We start from the raw sequence: 22,983 nt of genomic DNA, 5'->3' as shown, positions 1-22,983 counted from the left end.
AAGTTGAAGGAGTTTATCAACAAAAGCCCTATCCTACAACAAATACTAAAGGGAGTGGAAAGAAAGTAGAAAGAAAAAGATGTGACTAAGCAATAAGAAATCAGCTGAAGGTACAACACTCACTGGTAACAGTAAGTACACACACACAAAGCACAGAATATTATATACTGTGATTGTGGTGTATAAACTACTCTTTTTTTTTTTTTTTGAATTGCATTTTAGGTTTTGGGGTACATGTGAAAAACATGCAAGGTTGTTGCATAGGTGCATACGTGGCAGTATGATTTGCTGCCTCCCTCCCCTTCACCTATATCTGGCATTTCTCCCCATGCTATCCCTCCCCAACTCCCCACCCCCCCGCTATCCCCCCTGTATAAACTACTCTTGTTGTTGTTTTAGACAGAGTCTCACTCCATCACCCAGGCTGGAGTGTGTAGTGGTGGCACTATCTCGGCTCACTGCAACCTCTGCCTCCTAAACTCAGGCGATTCTCATGCCTCAGCCTCCCAAGTAGCTAAAATTACAGGTACATGCCACCATGCCCAGGTAATTTTTGTATTTTTAGTAGAGATGGGGTTTCGCCTTGTTGGCCAGGCTGGTCTCAAACTCCTGACCACAAGTGGTCCCAAAGTGCTGGGATTACAGGTGTGAACCACTGCACCCAGCCACCACTCTTATCTTAAGTAGAATGACTAAAAGATGAACCTATCACAAATGATAACTACAACAACTCTTCAAGACATAGACAGTACAATAAGATGTAAATAGAAACAACAAAATGTTAAAAAGCAAGGAGTTGAAGTTAAAAAGTGTAAAATTTTTATTGGCTTCTCTTTGCTTATTATTTTATTTGTTAATTGCAACCAATGTTAAATGATAATCGGTTTAAAATAATGAATTGTAAGAATATATTTGCAAGCCTCATGTTAATCAAACCAAAAAACATAAAACAGACAAAATAACAAAACTCAAGAAATTAAAACATACTACCAGAGAAAATCACCTTCACTAAAAGGAAGACAGGAAGGAAGGAAAGAAGAGAAGACTATAAAACAATCAGAAAACGAATAACAAAATGACAGAAATATGTCATTACTTACCAATAAGAACACTGAATGGAAATGGGCAAACCTCGCCAATCAAAAGACATAGAGTGGCTGAATGGATTAAAAAAAAAAATAGACCCATACATTTGTTTCCTACAGGAAACACACTTCACATATAAAAACACACACAGACTGAAAATAAAGGGAATAACAAAGATACTCCACGCAAATGAAAACCAAAAATGAACAGGAGTAGCTACATGTTGACAAACTAGATTTCAACACAAAAACTACAAAAAGAGACAAAACGTCATTGTATGATGATTAAGGAGTAAATTCAGCAATTGTAAACATATATGCACCCAACACTGGAGCACGCAGATATACAAAGCAAATAGCACTAGAACTAAAAAAAAAAAGAGACAGCTGCCAATACATTAACAGCTGGACACTTCAACACCACACTCTCAGCATTGGACAGATCATCCAGACAAAAAATCAGCAAAGAAACATCAAACTTAATCTATACTACAGACCAAATGGATCTAATAGATATTTATAGAACACTTCATCCAACAGCTGCAGAATACACATCCTTTTCCTCGGCACATGCATCATTCTCAAGGATAGACCATATGTTAGGCCACCAAACAAGTCTTAAAACATTTTTAAAAAACCTGAAATAATATCATGTGCCTTCTCTGACCACAATAGAATACAACTAGAAAATAATAAGAGGAATTTTGGAAACTATATAAACTTATGAAAATTAAACAATATGCTCCTGAATGATTAGTGGGTCAACGAAGAAATAGAGAAGAAAATTGAAAAATTTCTTGAAACAAATGACAATGGAAACACAGCACACCAAAATCTATGGGATCCACTGAAAGCAGTACTAAGAGGGATGTTTATGCCTATAAGCACCTACATCAAAAAAGTAGAAAAACTCAAATAAACATATTGATGCATCTTAAAGAACTAGAAACACAAGAAAAACCCCAAAATTAGTAAAAGAAAATAAATAATAGGCCAGGCATGGTGCTTACACCTACATCTCAGCACTTTGGGAGGCCAAGGCAAGAGAATTGCTTGAGCCTAGGAGTTCAAGACCAGCCTAGGCTTCATAGTGAGATTCCACCTTTACAAAAAATTTAAAAATTAGTCAGGTGTGATAGCGTGTGCCTGTAGTTCCAGCTATGCAGGAGGCTGAGGTGGGAGAATTGCTTGAGCCTGGAGGTCAAGGCTGCAGTGGGCTGTGATCATGCCCCTGAACTCCAGCTTCAGCCATAGAGCAAGATTGTGTTTTAAAAAAAAAGAAAAAGAAAAAGAAAATAAAGATCAGAGCAAAAATAAATGAAATTGAAATAAAGAAAACAACACAAAAGATCAACAAAATGAAAAGTTGGTTTTTGAAAAAAACAAATAAAATGGACAAAGCTTTACCCAAACTAAGAAAAAAAGAGAGGAGACCTGCATAAAAAATCAGAGCTGAAAAAGGATACATTACAAATGATACCACAGAAGTTCAAAGGATCATTAGTGACTACTATGAGGAACTATATGCCAACACACTGGAAAAATGGATGACATTCCTAGGCACATACAACCTGCAGAGATTGAACCATGAAGAAATACAATACTTGAACAGACCAATTAACAGGTAATGAGACAGAAACGGTAATAAAACACCTCCCAGTAAAGAAGACTCAGACCCAATAGTCTCACTGCTGAATTTTACCAAACATTTAAAGAAGATTTAAGATCAATCCTATTCAAACTGTTCTAAAAAGTAGAGGAGGAGGGAATACTTCCAAATTCATTCTATGTGGCAAGTATTACCCTGATACCAAAACCGGACAAAGACATGACAGAAAAAGAAAACTACAGGCCAATATCCCTCGTAAACATTGATGCAAAAATCCTTAAGACAAAACTAGCAAACTAAATTCAGCAACATGTTAAAAATATCATTCGTCAGGACCAAGTGGGATTTATCTCAGGGGTGCAAGGATGGTTCAACGTAGGCAAATCAATCAATGTGATACAGCAGCAGAATGAAGGACAGAAACCATATGATCCTTTCAATTGATGCCAGAAAAGCATTTGATAAAATTCAATATCCTTCATAAAAACCCTCAAAAAGCTGGGTATAGAAGGAACATGCCTTAACATAATAAAGTCATATATGACAGATCCACAGCATCATACTGAATAGGGAAAAAATAAAAGCCTTTCCTCTAAGATCTGGACAAGACAAGGATGGTCACTTCCAATACTATTATTCAACATAGTACTGGAAGTCCTAGCTAGAACAATCAGAGAAGAGAAAGAAATAAAGGCCATCCAAATCCGGAAGGACAAAGTCAAATAACCCTTGTTTGCAGATGATATAATTTTATATTTGTAAAACACTAACAACTCCAAAAATGATTAGAATTGATAAACAAATTCAGTAAAGTTGCAGTATACAAAATCAACATACAAAAAACAGTAATGTTTTTATATGGGAACAGCAAATATACATATTGCGATATGCCAACAGCAAACAATCTGAAATTTAAAAACTAATCCCATTTACAATAGCTACAAATAAAATACCTAGGAATTAACCAAAGAAGTAAAAGATCTCTACAATGAAAACTATAAAACATGGATAAAAGGAGTTGAAGAGGATACACAAGAATGGAAAGATATCCTGTGTTCCTGGATTGCAAGACTTAATATTGTTAAAATGTCCATAAAACGAAAGCAAATTACAGATTTAATGAAATTCCTATCAAAATACCAATGAAGTTCTTCACAGAAATAGAAGAAAACAATTCTAAAATTTATATGGAACCACAAAAGACTAAGAATAACCAAAGCAATCCTGAGCAAAAGGAAGAAAACTGGAAGAATTACATTACTTGACTTCAAATCATACTACATAGCAATAGTAGCCAAAACAGCATGGTAGTGGCATAAAAACAGACATATAGACCGATGGAACAGAATAGAGAACGTAGAAATAAATACACACAACTGCAGTGAACTCATTTTCAACAAAGGTGTCAAGAACATACATTGGAAAAAGGACAGTTTCCTCAAAAAATGGTGCTGGGAAACCTGGAAATCCATATGCAGAAGAATGAAACTAAACTCTCTCCCACCCTATACAAAAATCAAACCAAAATGGATTAAACACTTAAATCTAAGACCTCAAACCATGAAACTATTACAAGAAAACATTGGGGAAACTCTCAGGGACATAGAACTGGGCAAAGATTTCTTATGTAATACCCCACAAACACAGGCAACCAAAGCAAAAATGGACAAATCAGATCACATCAGGTTAAAAAGTTCCTGCACAGCAAAGAAAATAATCAACAAAGTGAAGAGACAACCCACAGAATGGGAGAAAATATTTGCAAACTACTTATCTGACAAGGGATTAATAACCAGAATATATAATAGCTCAAACAACTCTACAGGAAAAATCTCTAATAACCTGATTTTAAAATGGGCAAAAGATTTGAATAAACATTTCTGAAAAGAGGACATACAAATTGAAAACAGGCATATGAAAACCTACTCAACATCACTGATCATTAGAGAAATGCAAATCCAAACTACAATGAGATGTTGTCTCACCCCAGTTCAAATGGCTTTTATCTAAAAGTCATGCAATAATAAAGGCTGGTGAGGATGCGGAGTAAAGGGAACCCTCTTACACTGAAGGTGGGAATGTAAATTAGTACAACCACTTTAGAGAACAGTTTGGAGGTTCCTCAAAAAACTAAAAATAGAGCTACCATGTGATCCAGCAGTCCCACTGCTAGGCATATATCCCAAAGAAAAGAAATCAGTATACTGAGGAGATATCTACACACTTAATGTTTATTGCAGCACTATTCACAAAAGCCAAGATTTGCATCAACTTAAGTGCCCATCAACAGGTGAATGTATAAAGAAAATGTGGTACAGATACACAATAAATACTATTTAGCCACAAAGAAGAATGAGATCCTGTCATTTGCAACAACATAGATGGAACTGGAGCTCATTATGTTAAGTGAAACAAACCAGGCACAAAAAGACAAACTTTGGGCTGGGCGTGGTGGCTCACATTTGTAATCCCAGCACTTTGGGAGGCCAAGGTGGGTGGATCACCTGAGGTCAGGAGTTTGAGACCAGCCTGGCCTACATGGCAAAACACCATCTCTACTAAAAATACAACAATTAGCCAGGTGTGGTGGTACATGCCTGTAATCCAAGCTACTTGGGAGGCTGAGACAGGAGAATTGCTTCAGGAGGTGGAGGTTATGCTGAGCCAAGATTGCAACGTTGCACTCCAGCCTGGGCAACAGGGTGAGACTCCATCTCAAAGAAGAAAAAAAGACAAACTAGGCCTGGTATCACTTATTTGTGGAAGCCAAAAATGAAAACAATTGAACTCATGGAGATGGAGAGGAGAAAGATGGTTGTCAGAGGCTGGGAAGAGTAATGGGGGGTTAAGGGGGAGGTAGGGACGGTTAATGGGTACAAAAAAATAGAAAGAATAAATAATATCTAGCATTTGAAAGCATGACAGGGTGACTATAGTCAATAATAATGTAATTGTACATTTAAAAATAACTGAGTATAACTGGATCGTAACACAAAGGATAAATGCTTGAGGGGATGGATACCCCATTTACTCTGATGCGATTATTACGTATTGTCCGCCTGTATCAAATTATCTAATGTACTCTATAAATATAAATTATGTGCCCACAAAAATGACAAATTAAGAATTTTTTAAAAAAATAAACAAAACAGAGAGGAGCTCCAGAACTGGGTAAACACAGGTCTAGCTTGAGCTGAAACACAGCATTCAAGCCAGCAATGGGTGGGCCTGGGGCCTTTACTTGGCTTGATGTGAGGACAGTGCCCTCCTCTCCTGAGGACTCTTGCAGACTCAGCTTATATTATTATGTAATGCTTGTCACCTTTCATTAACTTTTCTTGCAATCCTGGCTACTTCTTTCAACCCTATGTGGCCAGGAGAGGCTTTGTGCAACTATTTCAGATGCAGACACATATCTTAGGGAGAACTGTCTGCAAGTGACAGCTTTCTCAGCCACAAGTCAGAGAGGTGAAGAAATGAATTTGAATTCTGGGCATCCAATCAAATATTTAGAAAAGGACACTTTTTACCCTTTGAAAGTTGCAAAGTAAACACAAGTTCAGCCTGGGAAGCAAATGTACTTCTGATTATTTAAACTGAAGTTCTAGAGAGGATGGGATAGTCAGTGGTTCCAACAAACTTCAATGAGGAAATTTCAGGCAAATGCAGAGAAAAAATGCAAAGTAGTATCAAAGCAGTGACAGTAACATCAGAACCCTATTAATACACTTACATCCTGGAAAATGTCTGTTTCAGGCTTTTAACAGTGATTATCTGCAAACTGTGTTGCCGTAAAGTTTGAATGTTTTTCCTCAATAAGAATCCATATCCATGTCCTTATAAGTGTTTGCTTTTCTTTTGTATCACCAGCTCATAGACATTTAATGAAATACTAAGAAAATGTGGTCTCCCAGAGACCACATTTCATATTCCTTCCAAGTCATCTCACCCCCATATATTTATATTTCTGGCTCTTTGTTAACTATATTTTAATCAGTGTCCCTTAAAACTTTGCTACTCGAAGTATGATCCAGGGACCAGCAGCATCAGCATCGCATGGAAGTTTGTTAGAAAAGCAGACTCCCGGGCCCTTCCCCAGGCCCTACTGAATCAGAATCTGCAATCCCTCAGTGATTCACACTATAGCATGAGAGCACTGACCCAAAAGAGCATGTGCATCTGACAAATCTATAATCAAGAAAAAAGGCAAATACTTTTGCATAGAAAATCCAAGTACAATGGTATATATGTAGGCATATGCAATGTTAATACTAATAAATGCCAGTATGCTTACTTAATGCCAGACCTTGTTACAGGGTCATGACTCTTCACCACAACACAGGGTGTAGGTACCATCCTCCTCATTTTTTAGATGATGTACAGAAGCAGAGAGAGCTTAAGTAACTTTTGCAAAATCGCACAGTGAATCAGTGGAAGAGACATGACTTGAACCCAGGTAGTCCAACTTCAGGGTCATGTTTGTAACCATTATACTTTACTGTTACATTCACCATTCCTCAGCAGTATGCAGCTGTATTCAGGAAATGAAACAGTTGAGCTGGGATCTGAACGATAAAGCTAGATTGCCATCAGGCCCATCATCTTACTTCAGCAACATTTAGAAGCAGAGACCATTATAGATGGAGACCATAAAACTCTAAGAGAACACCCCTTGGTATTTTCTGAGGAAACTGAAGCCTAAAGAGGATGTGTGAAAACCAGTGGTTTTCCCAAAGGAGCGGAAAACTGGAGGCTATGATATTTTCCATGATGTTTCCTGCCTCTTCTATGCCACATCCTAATTCTTTCAGGGTTTGCTCTTCCAAGGATACTTCATACACATCAGATATCAAGTGACACCTTGTTCTTTTCTTAACTTGCATTCAAAATGTGAGAACAAAATCCTGTCATTTGCAATAGCATGGATAGAACTGAATTTCTGTCAACTGAAATAAGCCAGGCATACAAAGACAAATATCACATGTTCTCACTCATATGTGGGAGCTTGAAAAAAAAACAACAACACAAAATTGAACTCCTGAAGACAGAGTGAAATGACGGTTGCCAGAGACTGGGAAGGGTAGTGGGGATGGGGTTATAAAGTGGGGATGGTTAATGGGAAAAAAAAAAAAAATACAGTTAGAATGAATAAGATTGAGTATTTGGTAGCACAATAAGGTGACTATAGCTAACAATAACTTACTGTATATTTTAAAATAAGTCAAAGGGTAGAGGCGGGGTGCGGTGGCTCACAACTGTAATCCCAACACTTTAGGAGGCCAAGGCAGGTGGATCACCTGAGGTCAGGGGTTCAAGACCAGCCTGGCCAACATGGTGAAACCCTGTCTCTACTAAAAATACAAAAAAATTAGCTGGGCATGATGGCAGGTGCCTGTAATCCCAGCTACTTGTGAGGCTTAGGAAGGAGAATCACTTGAACCGGGGAGGCAGAGGTTGCAGTGAGCTGAGATTGTGCCATTGCACTCCAGCCTGGGCAACGAGAATGAAACTCCGTCTCAAAAAACAAAAAAATAAATAAAAGAGTGTAACTGGAATGTTCCTAATACAAATAAATGATAGAAGCTTAAGGTGATGGATACCCCAATTACCCTAATTTGATCATTACACACTATATGCCCGTATCAAAATATCACATATACCTCATAAATATATACATCCATTACATACTTGTAATAATTTAAAATATCCTTTTTTAAAATCTGAAAATATCAATCCTGCTTTGCAAGTTATTTTGCATCCTATATGAAACCTCCTCATTCAAAATGTTGTTGAGGGAGTAGGTTGTGCTCATAAATCACACCTCAATATCCTTAATATTAAACACAGTAGCAATTTATATTCAAAATACAATAGGAACTTTCAGATGTTATAGTCAAAGAGCTCTTCCTTTGATAAAAATCAGTCTGCCAGCTAGCTATAGAGTGCTAATTAAGACAAACTCTTCCTTTGGGCTCCAGAGTCATTTACCTGCTAAAATCTTAGCTCCACTAACGCACATGTAGATGAAAGGAAGGTACAAGTCCCAGCGCAAATTAATGTGGCTACAGAATTTGTGCCATTTCACCTAAGATGCCTATTTTTAAACCAAATGGTGCTTTCTGTCAATGCTGAGCATCCCACAAGGATTCTCTCAAGCCCAGAATGTTTGCAGAATGCCAGGCGGGGGAGTTCCTGGAACAGACTTCAGAAGCCCAAGGAGGTTGAAAACTTCCTGTTTAAAGTACAACTTCTGCTACAAAAGGCATGAAACAACTTTCCTTTGGAAGCCTGCCTCTTCTGGGGAGAGGCAAGATAAAATATGCCATTCCCTTAAAATGCCACCTTCATGACGCCAACCATTTCTTGATTTAACCAGCAGTGCCCTTTCCATAACCTCCGTTTTTCACAGGCAAGGAAGGAGCTCCAGATCCAACCAGCAAAGATCACCACGCCCCTTGTGAAGCATGTGGCGTCAACATAAATCACTTAATACTGGCATTTCCATTATTTGGACATGATGACACCCAAAGATCACAAGCAGAGTCAGGGCTGACCAAGTAGCCCATCTCAGCCCAGTCCCCCCAGAGCGCATGGTTCAGGGGCCCCCACGTGGGCTGGGGGGAGCTAGCAGCCTAGTCCCTCCCCGGAAAACAATGGAGTCAGCAGTCACAGATCAAACACCCCGAGAATTCACACCAGGTGCCCCAGTTCAGGGGCTCTTACCTTGCACTGCCCAGACACACAGATGGCCGTGCCGTTCTGGTCACAGGGGGTGCCATCGATGACCTTCTCAGCTTGCCGTACATAGAAGCGGTAGCCCATTGCCTGGCAGTTCAACTCACATTTGCGATTGCCTTTTACTGCCAAAATAAAATAAAGTAAAGATGAGGTGTAAGCAACGTCATCTTTTTTCCTGTAATTTTTATTGAGATAAAATTCATGTAACATAAAATCATTTTAACCAACTACACAGTTCAATGAGTCTTTGTATGTTCCTAAGATTCCATGTCCAGCCACAACCATTACTATATAATTCCAGAACATTTCTATCAGCTCAAAAAGAAGCCCTGTGCCTATACGCTGTCATTTCAATTCCTCGCTCCCCACCAGATCTTGGCAACCACCAATCTACTTTCTGTATGGATTTGCCTATTCTGGATATTTCATAATTCCACACTTTTTAAAAGAGCATGAAAGTTATCAGCTCTCCCCATATTCGATTAGAGGGAAGGGATTGTATCTTGTTCTATTTGCATATAGTAGTAATTCAATGCTGAGTGAATATTATAAAGGAATTCTTAAAGACTCTCACCATGCAAATAACAGATTCTACTTTTAGACATCCTCCTATGCTTTGCCATTGTCAAAACTAATTAGATCGGTGCAAAAATAGTTATATATGGTACAAAAATAATTGTACCATAAAAAAACTGTACCATAAAAATATTGTACCATAAAAAAATTGTACCATAAAAATATCTAGGTTGATACAAAAATAATTGCAGGTTTTGCCATTACTTTCAATGGCAAAAACCTAGATATACTTTTTTTTTGTACCAACCTCGATATACTTCATATATCAGCAATCATAGTGAGCACACAATTTTTATGTTGAAGAGTCTCACTCTGTAACCCAGGCTGGAGTGCAATGGTGCAATCTCGGCTCACTGCAACCTATGCCTCCTGGGTTCAAGTGATTCTCCTGCCTCAGCCTCCCAAGTAGCTATGATTACAGGCACCTGCCACCATAGCCAGCTAGTTTTTTGGTTCTTTTTTTTTTTTTTTCTATTTTTTAGTAGAGACGGGGTTTTACCATGTTGGCCAGGCTGGTCTTGAACTCCTGACCTCAAGTGATCTGCCCACCTCAGCCTCCCAAGGGTGGCTCATGCCACTTTGGTGCTGGGATTACAGGCATGAGCCACTGTGCCCAGCCACATTCTGCTTTTTAATCTTAAAATCTATGCAGTTATATAATCTGTATGCCTTTTTAAATGGCTGCAGCTTCCTGTAATTCTCTTGTTATGAGATATTTAAGTGGTTTCTCCATCATTTTAGGTTGAAGTTCAAAGTTCTAACCGAAGGATAAAATATCTTTCAAGAGCGGAACCTCACCTAACTTTATGGCCTCATTTCCTCCTGTTCTTCCTTAAATCCACATTCCTAAATCCACATTCTACACCCAACTAAGCACTTCCTCTCTCTAGCCATTGCTTAACTGTTCCTTCCATCACTTGGCTGGCACACATTTGTACTTTGTTGGCACGTCCAAGTCACCTCCTCAGGAAGCCCTCCATGGATCTTGATCCCACCTCTACTTCTGCCCCGCCGCAGGCTGATGTGGCCTCCTCTATTTCAGGGTTAACCATGATGCATTGCAGTGTGGTTTTGCGAGAACACAGGATGTCTCTGTCTTATTCACTTTTGTATCCCAGGAACCCAGCACAGAGCTTGGCACAAAGCAAATGCTAAACAAATCTCTGAAGAATAAAACAAGGGATGCATAAATAAATCCTGGCCTTTTTTCCCCTTTGGCTTTCTCTCCCCTCCTGCTAGATATATTTCCCCACCTCAGAGTCTTTCTCTACATTTCTATCACTTCACACCAAGTGTGACACACAGCAGGTGCACAGTAAATGCTAAATTAATTACTGCTACAAGGAACATCTCAGAGCAATTTAGTTGCTTCCAAAATAAGAATGAAAATAATTTTCAGTCAAAACATATTTCTATATCTAAAAGAGACAGACAAGCCAAGTACACACTGATTTTTTTTTTTTTTTAACTGTTTTTGGAGACAAGACCAATGCTATCTCAGCCATAGGCAGCCTGTTCCAGGGGCAAATCTTTGTTTAAAAATCAGATTACCAGACTGGGTATTACTGACTTTTCCTACACAACACAAAACAGCATATTTCCCCAGTGTGGCTGCCTGACTGTCATAGCAATAAACTTCCTTCTATTTCAAAGCCACTGAAAACCTCTAACAGGAAATATCATGGAGCCTCTGGGACCACATGGTTCAGGGAGATCGCATCATCTAGGTACTCTGAGCTCTATCTTATAAGAAGTGATTTGGGGGAAATAAATAAAAGAAAACCAACATGGAAGCACCTTTGGGATTTATTCCCAACCAAATCATCATTTTATAGATTTAAAAACAGGCCTAAGAAAGGAAGTGACAAGCTTCAGACAAAACTCATCTCCTGTAACTTGCTTTCTTATTTCATCTATTAAGATCCTATTCCCTCTCTCCCCAGATCCTGGCTTTCTGAATCGCTAGAACTATCCAGGTGCATTGCATTGTAAGTAATAAAAGTGTTTGCGAAAGGCAGCCTCATCTGGGCAAGGGTTTTGGGTCCTCACTTCTCTTGGCTTCCTCCCAGGTATCTCTATCCTTTGAGATCCCATCTTTTGGGGCCACAATTTTATTTCTCAATATTTGCAACCATACTGCAGAAGAACATTCTGAGAAAAAAGAAAAGCTAAACATGAGACAATTACAGCAGAATCTCCAAAAGGCCACAAGAAAAGAAACTAGAGGAATGGCCTTAACTCTGGCTCCTCCCACCAATAGGCACTGGGTCTGCCTCCTCAGATTTGCAACTAGGAGATAACTGAAATCTGAGATAAGAGGCTTTTTAACAAAATTGTGTAGCATTCTGTTGCCTTAGAAAATATCCCAGTTCTGGCCAAGTGCGGTGGCTCACGCCTGTAACTCCAGCACTTTGGGAGGCTGAGGCGGGCGAATCATGAGGTCAGGAGTTTGAGACCAGCCTGGCCAACATGGTGAAATCCTGCCTCTACTAAAAATACAAAAAATTAGCTGGGTGTAGTGGTGGGTGCCTGTAATCCCAGCTACTCAGGAGGCTGAGGCAGGAGAATCGCTTGTACCTGGGAGGCAGAGACTCCCTCTCAAAAAAAAAAAAGAAAGAAAAAGAAAATGCCCAGTTCTTTTCGTAAAATTATGTAATGACTTCTCTAAACCCTGCATAGACTTCCTACCCACTGCCTGCCCCACCTTTGTGTCTGTGTGAGACAGCATCTTGTATCACTCAGGCTGGAGTGTTCTTGGCTCACTGCAACCATGACCTCCCAGGCTCAAGCCATCCTCCCACCTCAGCCTCCTAAGTAGCTGGGACTACAAGTGTGCACCACCACACTCAGCTAATGGTATTTTTTGTAGAGATGGGGTTTTGCCATGTTGCCCACCTGGTCTCAAACTCCTGGTCTCAAGTGATCCCTTTGCCTCAGCCTCCCAAAGTACTAGGATAACAGGCATAAGCCACCGCCCCCAGCCCTCAACCCCTGTAAAATTCTACATAAAAATACATTTGGGCATGGCACAGTGGCTCATGTCTGTAATGCCAGCACCTTTGAAAGCTGAAGCAGGAGGGTTGCTTGAGCCCAGGAGTCCGAGACCAGCCCGGGCAACATAATGAGACCCTGTCTCTACAAAAAAATTAAAAAAAATTAGTCGGGCATGAGGGTGCACGCCTGTAGTCCCAGCTACTCAAGAGGCTGAGGTGAGAGGATCCTCTGAGCCCAGGAGTTTGAGGCTGCAGTGAGTTATGATAGCACTACTGCACTCCAGCCTGGATGACAGAGCAAGAGCAAGATCCCATTTCAAAAACAACAGCAACAACAACATTAGAAGGGTTTCAAATTAAGGTTTTGCACGAATATTCACTTTATTTTTTTGCCTTTGAGTAAAGTACGATTTTGATGCCAGGAGATGCTGCTCTAAGCAGATTTTGCCAGGTTTTGTTAGCGCAGACAAAAGGGGAAAACAGAAAGGGGAGCAATGGAATAAGAGCAAGGGGGCACAAACATCTCTCTGTTCCTCTCCTCCTTTGTTCTCATCTGTGTCCTCCCCATCTCCAAAAAGAACATCTCACCATCCACACACTAAAGCAGTAGTTCTCAGTGTGGTCCTGGGACCAGCGGCACCAGCATCACCTGCGTACTTGCTGAAAATGCAAATTCTTGGGCCTCACCCCAGACATCCTGGATCAGAAACTCTGGGGATGAGGTCCAGGACATGGTCAAGTTTGGGAATCATTGCTCTAAAGAAAATCAAGTAGTGAGCAGACTTGGAAGCAGCTGACTCTTCTTATTTTGAATCAAAGCTATTCAGATCCCTCGCCTGAATTTAAAAGATGATATAACCCCAAATATAAGCACTCTAATTAAATTTAGGATATTACCAAGTATCGGGACCCCTGATATTTAAAGCCCTCTGATCATGTAAAAAATGCTGGTGACTATACAAGAAAATTTAGGTCACTAAGAGTAAAGCAACTAAAAGCTAAAGAGTGTACCCTCGAATACAAGTTAAAGATTTAAATCACTCATTGAATTGTTTCCTTGAAAAGCCATCAATATAATAAAGATTTTTTTTTTATTTTTTATTATTTTTTGAAGATGGGGTTTCACCATGTTGGTCAGGCTGGTCTTGAACTCCCGACCTCAGGTGATCTGCCTGCCTTGGCCTCCAAAGTGCTTGGATTACAGGCGTGAGCCACCACGCCCAGCCAATAAAGATTTTTTTAAAAGGTAATAAACTCAAAAAAACAAATAGAAAAGGAGTTAACAGTTACAAAATTTTGGAAACCGGAAAGCAGAAGCACCCATTGTAAGGACTTATGACCCAAGAAAGCTAATCCTAAGCAGCAATAAAAGCAATAAAGCTACATAGCATTACAGAGTCTCCAAAAGATAACTTTGGACATAGGGGAAAGACAACAGACCTAAAACCGGAACAAGGATCTCTAAGAGTTGTAAGAAGTAGTTAGAGGTTCCACTTTCCAGAATGGCTTTCAGTACCTCTGAAAATCAACTCTTCCATAAAAGCAAAAGGCAGCTAGAGTGGCTCTACTAATATTTTGGGCAAAGTAGACTTTAAGACAAAAGTTGTTACTAGAGACAAGAATGTTTTATAATAACAAAAGAGTCAATCCATCAGGAAGACATAACAACCAAGCCCCAAAATACATAAAGTAAAAACTGACAGGCTGGGCACGGTGGCTCATGCCTGTATTCCCAACATTTTAGAAGGCTGAGGTAGGGAGATCACCTAAGACTGGGAGTTTGAGACCAGCCTGGGCAACATGGCAGAACCCCATCTTTATTAAAAAAAAAAAATACAAAAATTATCCAGGTATGGTGGCACGTGCCTGTAATCCCAGCTACTCAGGAAGCTGAGGCAAAAAAAACTGCTTGAACTTGGGAGGCGGACGTTGTGGTGAATCGAAATCATGCCATTGCACTCCAGCCTGGGTGACAGAGTAAGACTCCATCTAAAACACACACATACACACCTGACAGAACTGAAAGAAGAAATAGACAATAATACAATGGTAGTTTCAAACTTTCATATCCCACTTTCAATAATGAATACAGCAATGAGACAGAAGATCAATATGGAAACAGAATACTCGAATAACACTATAAACCAATTAGTCTTGGATATCTAAAGCAGATCAATAAGGAAATAGAATACTTGAACAACACTATAAACCAGTTAGATATCTATAGACTATCAATAAGGAAGTAGGATACTTGAATAACACTATAAACCAATTAGACTGAGATCTATAGAAGATCAATAAAGATATAGAATACCTGAACAATACTATAAGGCAATTAGACTCAGATAGCTATAGAACACTCCACACAACAGTGGCAGAATACACATTCTTCTCAAGTGCACATGAAACATTCTCCAAGAGGGAATAAATGTTAGGCTATAAAACAAACTTTAATAAATTTTAAAATATCAAAATAATGAAAAGTATGTTCTCAGACCACAATTGAATGAAATTAAAAATCGATAGCAGAAAAAAATTGGGGAACTTTAAAAATACATGGAAATTAAACAACATACTCTTAAATAAATAATCAAGAAAGAAACCACAGGGAAAATTAGAAAATACTTTGAGGGCCAGGTACGGGGGCTCATGCCTGTAACTTTGGGAGTCCAAGGCAGAAGGATCACTTGCGGCCAGGAGTTCAAGACCAGCAAGGGCAACATAGTGAGACCCTACCTCTTAATTGTATTTCTATTTACTATCAATGAGCATTCTGAAAATGAATTTGAAAAAGCAATTCAACTTAAAATAGCATTAAAAAGAACAAAAATAATTATAAACAAGTTTAATTAAAGAAGTATAAGATTTATGCATTGAAAATCTCAAAATATTGTTGAAATAAATTAAGAAAGATCTAAACAAATGGAAGGATATCACATTTTCTTGGATATAAAGATTTAACATTGTTAAGATGGCAATACTCCCCCATATTGATCTGCATATTCAACAGAAACTACCAACTGGCCTATTATCTTTCTGAAGCTAATCTTAAATTTTATACAAAAATGCAAGGGACCAAAAAAAAAAAAAAACAGTTGGAGGATTCGTATTTCCTGAATTTAAAACTTACTACAAATCAACAGTAAGTGTGGTATTATCATAAGGCTAAACACATAGATCAATGGAATAGAACTTAGAGTCTAGATATAAAGTCTTACATTTATGGTCAATTGATTTTCAACACAAGTGCTAAGATGATTCAATAGGGAAAAAATAGTGTCTGCAACAAATGACAGTGGGGTAACTTTTGCATGCAAAAGAATGAAGTTGGATCCCTACCTCAAACCATATACAAAAGATAACTAAAAACTGATCAACCTAAATGTAAAAACTAAAACTATAAAATTCCTAGAAGAAAATGGGTGTAAATTTAATCTATGTTAACCTAAAAATGTGTACCTAAATATTCATAACAGCTGTCTTAGTTTGTTTGGGTGCTATAACAAAATATCTTAGATTATATCATATATAAACAACAGAAGTTTATTTCTGAGTTCCAGAGGCTGGGAAGTCCAGCATCAAGGTGCCAAAAGATTCAGTGTCCAGTGAGGGTTCTGTCTGCTTCACAGATGGCACCTTGTTGCTGTTATCCTCGCATAGCAGACGAGGCAAGGGGGCTTACTCAAGTCTCTTTTATGAGGATACTAATCCCATTAATGAGGCTGAAGCCCTCATAACTTAATTCCAAAATGTCCCATCTCCAAATGATATCACATTGAATGTTAGGTTCCAGCATATGAATTTTGGGGTGACACTAACATTCAGACTATAGCAGCAGCATTATTCATAACAGTTAAAAAGTGGAAACAACTGAAATGTCTCTCAACTGATGAATGGACAAACAAAATGTGAATGTGGTATATCCATACAATGGAATGTTATCTGACAACAGGAAGGATTAAAGTATGGATACATGCTATGACATTGATAAATCTTCAAAACATTATGCTAAGTAATAAAAGCCAGTCATATAAGGCCATATATTGTATAATTCCATTTACATGAAATGCCCAGAATATGCAAATCCATGGAGAAAGAAAGTAAATTAGTGGTTGCCAGGGCCTGAAGAGAAGGGATAATGTGGAGTGACCGCTAATAGATACGGGTTTTCTTCTTAGGATGAGAAAAATGTTTGCAATTGTATCGTGATAATAGTTACATAACTGTGAATATACTAAAACAACTAAATTGGTGACTTTTATGACATATGAATTTTATTTCAATAAAGTTGGAATTTTACAAAAAGGAAAAGCAGAAGCAATTAATTTTCCAGATCCACAGGAAATCATCAAATAACTCAAGAAAATTTCAGTTTCCAGATTGCAGGAGTCTATCAAGTGCCCAGGATAATGGTGTCAGGGCTGGGATTTGATCTTACCTTACTTACAATCAATAAGTTATCTTGTTACTGTTTTCACGGATACAAACAGAAGATAGAAGATTTCTGAGTGAGAGATAAAGAAGAGGAAGCAGTTCCTGGAAGAGCAAGTAGTGTGAGCATTAGTGTGATTGCGTCTGTTCCCTTTGCCCCCAAGTCCCAAAAGGGCAATCCATAGGGCCCATGAATACTGCATATACAGTGGCTTTGTATTGCAGCTGAGGAACACTGAGGTTGAGAGATCTACTGCTTTTATTGAAAGCAATAAGCAACCCTACTATTTGTCCTGAATGGAGACTTATCCCTCAAGGTTGCTCACTGCAAATGCAATGCTGGAAATAATGTGACTTTAGTGTGGTCAGGGCCTTGCATTCTTGGCATGCTCCAAAGACTTATAAGAGTACAAGAGACCCATGGAGAAGTGTCTCCCAATAGATAGATAAAAACAAGCCCCCATGAAGAGCACATCACTTGAAATTTCAAGACACTGGGACAAAGAAAAGATAATACAAGCATCCCAAATAGAAACAAAACAGTATTGGATTTCTCAACAATAACTTTAACGGCTGAAGAATAATTGAGTAATGCCTTATCATTTTTGAGGCGCAGCCATTTCTAAATCAGAATTCTATATCTAGTCAAATTATCAATCCTTAGGAAGAAAGCATTTTCAGAAATGCAATTCCCACGCAATCTACTTCTCACGCACCCTTATTGGAGGATGTAGTCTACCACAATAAAGGAGTAGATCAAGAAAGTAGAAGGCGTGGGATCCAGGAGACAGAAGATCTAAGCCAAGAAAGAAGCAAAGAGAATGCTCAGGACTAGGAAGAAAGGAGATCTCAACAAGACAGGTGTGCACTAGGGAAAGACTAGAGCAGGTCAGAAAGTTCCAGGAGAGAATTCTTTAAGATGAAATGGACAGAATACCCAATACATTTTAAGATACTGAGATTTTAAGATCCTGAGACATGAAGCTACTGAAAGAAGATGTACACAATTAAGAGCTTGGGTTGAATTAGTATCAAGTACATAGAAATGTAGGCAAACTAAAAACCAAAAGGTCTTTGTCAACAACAGAGAAAGTCAGATTTCAGGAAAGGAAATATAATCACAGTCTATGTGGTGAATGCTTCACTACGGTGCCCAGATAATCTACCCCTACCTGCCAATCCCAGTCAGCCACACCCCCAGCAGTTAGGAGCTGGCTCAACAGCTGTGAAGTTCTGGAGCTTGTGCTGTGCCTGAGGAAGCTGGCTCCCCCAGGGTTAAGCCTCCTCCTCAGGGACAGCTCCATCTAATGACTGGTCCTCTGGTACAAAGGCCTAACCTGTCTCAATTGCTGGTAACTCTTCAGGGCTCCTTCTGCTCAGGGCTTCCTGTAAGACAAGCTGAGGCCTTGGTGTGACTGCATCACAGCCCAACTTCCCTCTGTCCAATCCTGCCTCCCACATCTGTCACAGGTGCTGTGCCCCAAGGAACACTGGGCATAAATCTCTGCTTGAGGATCAGGGCTCTGGAAATCTGACCTAAGGTGGTGTATCACATGGCTGCAGTGTGAAGTGCATGTACACAGTCATCGCAATGTGAGCAATGGTTATTCATCTAAGCAAAATTACAACAATTATATCAAGAGGGTGTGGGATGGGGAGTGTGTATGTGTGGCGAGGTCTAGGGAGAGGATAGTGAAAGAGGACAAGCTCTTCATTTTCAACAGAAAAAATTTAAAATATAAAAACCCAGAATTAACAGTGTAAATATTATTTAGAGATAAGGTAAAAATCAAAAGAACAGCTAAAATGGTGGAGGAGTAGGAAAGATTAGGGAAAAGGCAAACTTTTAGAACTATTTGACTCTATAAAACATATACACACATAATTTGGAATAGAAAATAAAAACCAATTTTTTAAAAAATCTAGAAAATAACTCCAACAATTCAGGTTCTTGGAAATGAAATCCTTCTGTGCAGTTATTATTAATGGTAGATCCTTTCAATCTCTATTTAAAATTAACCAAAAAAAACTAAAAAACTCCTTGCTATCTTCTTAGAAATTTTACATAAGTGGAAGAAACATGCAAAAAGGGAATGCTGCCTTTTAGAAAAGCAAAATGTTGCTAAAGTGTTGAGATTTTGGATTTTAGGAAGCTTTGCTACTGCATTGGTTTGCATTTGCTCTCAGCCAGCAAGGAGACTTTAGGAGGGATGGGAGCCCCCAGAAAGTGGAAGGAAACAAGGTTCAAGCTTTTCCCACAATTGCACATTCTCCCACTCTAAGTGGGGAAAAAAATTCAGGTACGAAAAGAGGAGGTTCTGTGCATAAATACATGAAGCTATTCCTGGAGAATAGGTAACATCTGTGCTTAGCTGCAGATGCATTCAAACTTCACAAGTTCACTCCAAGTTGAGCACTGAAGCCCTCATTTCCCAGGGTCAAGTTCTTCTTTTTTTTTTTTTTTTTTGGTGGAATATTCAATACTCCTGTTCAAGAATTGCAGCCTAGTAAACGCAGCTCATAAAACTTGGAGGTGGCAGGGTGCTTACCCAACACATGCTGATGAGTGAAGTGTAAATGAATTAGAAACATGTGGATACAGTGTCTTAAGTGTATATGTAGGGGTTAAATAAAATAAGGTGTTTGCTCAAAGTAGAGCAATGGACCAGGAGTTTGCTGCATTTGGTATGGTAACTAACCCAGGAGCAGCCAGAGCCACGGGAGCACTAGGCTTCACCTCTACTGACTGCAGTATCTACGTATTATTGCTCCTGTTTATGACAAAGTATCTGCCTGCCCTTGGACTCCAAATTCTGGACTAGACTCAGATGATTACTATTTAAAATGCTTTTCCCCAGACTGCATTTTCCAGGACAAAGTTATGGAAAATAAGATGAGGAGAATGATTCTCAGCAGCCAGACTCTTCTCTGGAATTAGAAAACTGTTCTGAAAAAGTCAGAAAAGAAGAAGGGTAAGACTAAGTCTTAGCTTTTCCTGTTCGGAAAAAGAAAACTGTTTTGGGTGCATTCCATTATTAAAGCTCAAATGCAAAAACACACAGCTTATCAGTTGCCTAATAACCCAAATCTTCCATCCCACACTTGCAATATAAACTTTAAATTTAAACTTTATAAGTTCATACTGAATGCCCTTTAAAGGGCATTTCTAAAAGCAACGTCCCTTAGAAACTTTAGAAGTGCCCTAACTGGGGCTAGGTGCGATGGCTCACACCTGTAATCCCAGCACTTTGGGAGGCTGAGGCAGGCAGATCACAAGGTCAGGAGTTCAAGACCAGTCTGGCCAATATGGTGAAACCCCATCTCTACTAAAAATACAAAATTAGCCAGGCGTGTTGGCAGGCACCTGTAGCCTCAGCTACTTGGGAGGCTGAGGCAGGAGAATCGCTTGAACCTGGGAGGGGGAGGTTACAGTGAGCTGAGATCGCACTACTGCACTCTAGCCTAGTGACAGAGCAAGACTCCATCCTGTCTCCCAAAAAAAAAAAAAAAAAGAGGTGCCCAACTGAATCTTACTTAACTGACTGTTTTAATAGGCTTCAGATATGGATTAAAAACAGTGAACGAAAATGTCTTTTTAAATGTTTTTCTTTCTGCAGATTTACTGAGGTATCTTTATATACAAAAACATCCCTTTTGAACCCTGAAAAAAATCACTGGTTCGATTTTCTATCAATAGTCTTCTTAGCACCACACATACTTAAATATAGTTCTAATTGTCCACAACACTAACATTCAGTGGCTTTCAAACTTCTGGAAGTCTTCTGTTAAAACAAAGGCTGATGGACCCCACTCCCTGGAGTGTCTGATGCAGTAGGCCTAGTGTAGAGTTCAAGAATACTCATTTCTAACAAGTTCCCAGGTGATGACAGTGCTGCTGGTCTGGGAGTCACACCTGGAGAATCTCTGCTCTAACTGATGCTTCTGAACTAGGATAGAAGGAGGAGACCTGGCTTGTAACCAGGCTACTAGCTGACACCCTGGGAATACACTGCCATAGTAACATAAAAAATGATGTTTGGCTACTTAAATAAAAGGTTACAGCTGTATACTTGAAAGCTAGACAGTGAAGACTGCAGCCATCAGGAGGCTTTGCAAGGAGGAAATTTCCTTTTGAGTTGTCAGGTATGATCTATATTGTGCAGAAAACAGAGCGGGGACAGGAACTTCTCTCCTTTTTAGCTGCAGTTGGATTTAGCAGGCATTAGGATGTAGCTGCCTAACTTAATCCTACCTTTTGCAAATTTTATATCTTTAGTGTTTATTGGACACTTACTATATGTTAGACTCTTTATAGAAATTAATTTAGCCAATCCTTGCCAATGGAGGACAAGGACCCTGAGGCTGAGGCAAGCTCTGTGACGTGGTCACAACCACATGGTTGGTAAGTGGTAGAGCTCAGCTGTAAGCAGGTCCATGTGACTGAAATGTCCTTGCTCCCACTGCACTCTCCACCTCACTAGTCCATTCTGGAACCCAAAGCTACTCCAAACAGAGCTTCCCACTGCTGTTCTGTGCTGCCAATGGGCTACAGCTGTGGCACCACTGGGGCATGCCTACCCCACAAAGTCACCTGCTGCAGGCTAGATTACCTACCTACCCTCATCCTGCTGGGATCTCACGGGGGCTTGGGGACTTTCTGCTTCCCCTAGGGCAGCCAGCTAAATAAAGGAAGCCTCCCTCCTATGGCCCAGAAAGTGGACTCTGTTTCTGTTCTGGATTTCTAACCCCATGCCCCTGTCTCCTGCCCAATTCCCTGGCCTACTCCCATCAGCTGCATGAAACCTGCATGGGTCTGCCATGATGCTGGACATGGGAGCTGGCTGTCAACCTCTCCTTCTGTTCCCTTTTTCTGCACCCCCGGCTGCCAGCTTTCAATCTTCTGCTGGGTTACCAATCACTAATGCAGATTTCTAGAGCACAACCCAGTTTTCTCAAGGACAAGGATGTATCTCTGTCAATGGCAACAAACATTCTAGAAACCTCTTTCAACCTTTATTATTGGCTCTACCACCAAGCGGTATCATTCATTCATTGTGAGTTCTCCTCCTCCCTTTTACTCCTCTGCCAAATCCCAGCCCAGGCCTTCATCAGCCTGTGTTAGAGGCTACACATTGTCCTAGCTGGTCTCCCTGATTCCAAGCTCCCTGCCCTCTCCCCATTTGTCTGGCTCAAGCTATATTATCCCCAAACCTTACTTCTTCAGGTCACCCTCCCTTCAAGAACTTGTAGCTCTATACTCCTCCTTTCCCATCACTCCTAAAGAACCATCACCTCTTTGCCAAATTCCCTGTGCTCCTTCTCCACCACCATGGTTTTGTACACACTGTTCCCCTGGCTGGTGTGTCTCACGTTCTATTCTCTGCCTAAATCAATTCTGCCTGACGTTGCAGATGTGACTACTGGAAGCTGCCTCTATCATAGCCACTCCCACTAATCTTGCCATCTCTGGACTACATGGACCATCACAGCTGGAAAGACCTCACCCAATCCTTTCATTCTACACAATAGAAAACTGACACCCAGAAAAGTG

At 39.7% G+C, this 22,983-nt stretch overlaps 1 protein-coding gene across 1 annotated transcript in view; it reads right to left on the bottom strand.

Annotated features, from left to right (window-relative positions):
- The window catches only part of THSD4 (thrombospondin type 1 domain containing 4), a 645,795-nt gene that overhangs the window by 365,526 nt on the left and 257,286 nt on the right, over nucleotides 1–22,983 (bottom strand). The window contains exon 6 of the mRNA XM_021667503.2: nucleotides 9,418–9,554. Coding sequence (XP_021523178.2) covers nucleotides 9,418–9,554 — 137 coding nt within the window. The remainder of the gene's footprint in view (nucleotides 1–9,417; nucleotides 9,555–22,983) is intronic.

Source organism: Aotus nancymaae, unplaced genomic scaffold (genome assembly GCF_030222135.1).
Source record: "Aotus nancymaae isolate 86718 unplaced genomic scaffold, 86718_ANA_hifiasm-v0.15.2.pri h1tg000003l, whole genome shotgun sequence".
NCBI classification, from domain to species: Eukaryota; Metazoa; Chordata; class Mammalia; order Primates; family Aotidae; genus Aotus; species Aotus nancymaae.
Note: the sequence above shows the minus strand (reverse complement) of the source record. Positions and strands in the feature narration are given on the sequence as shown.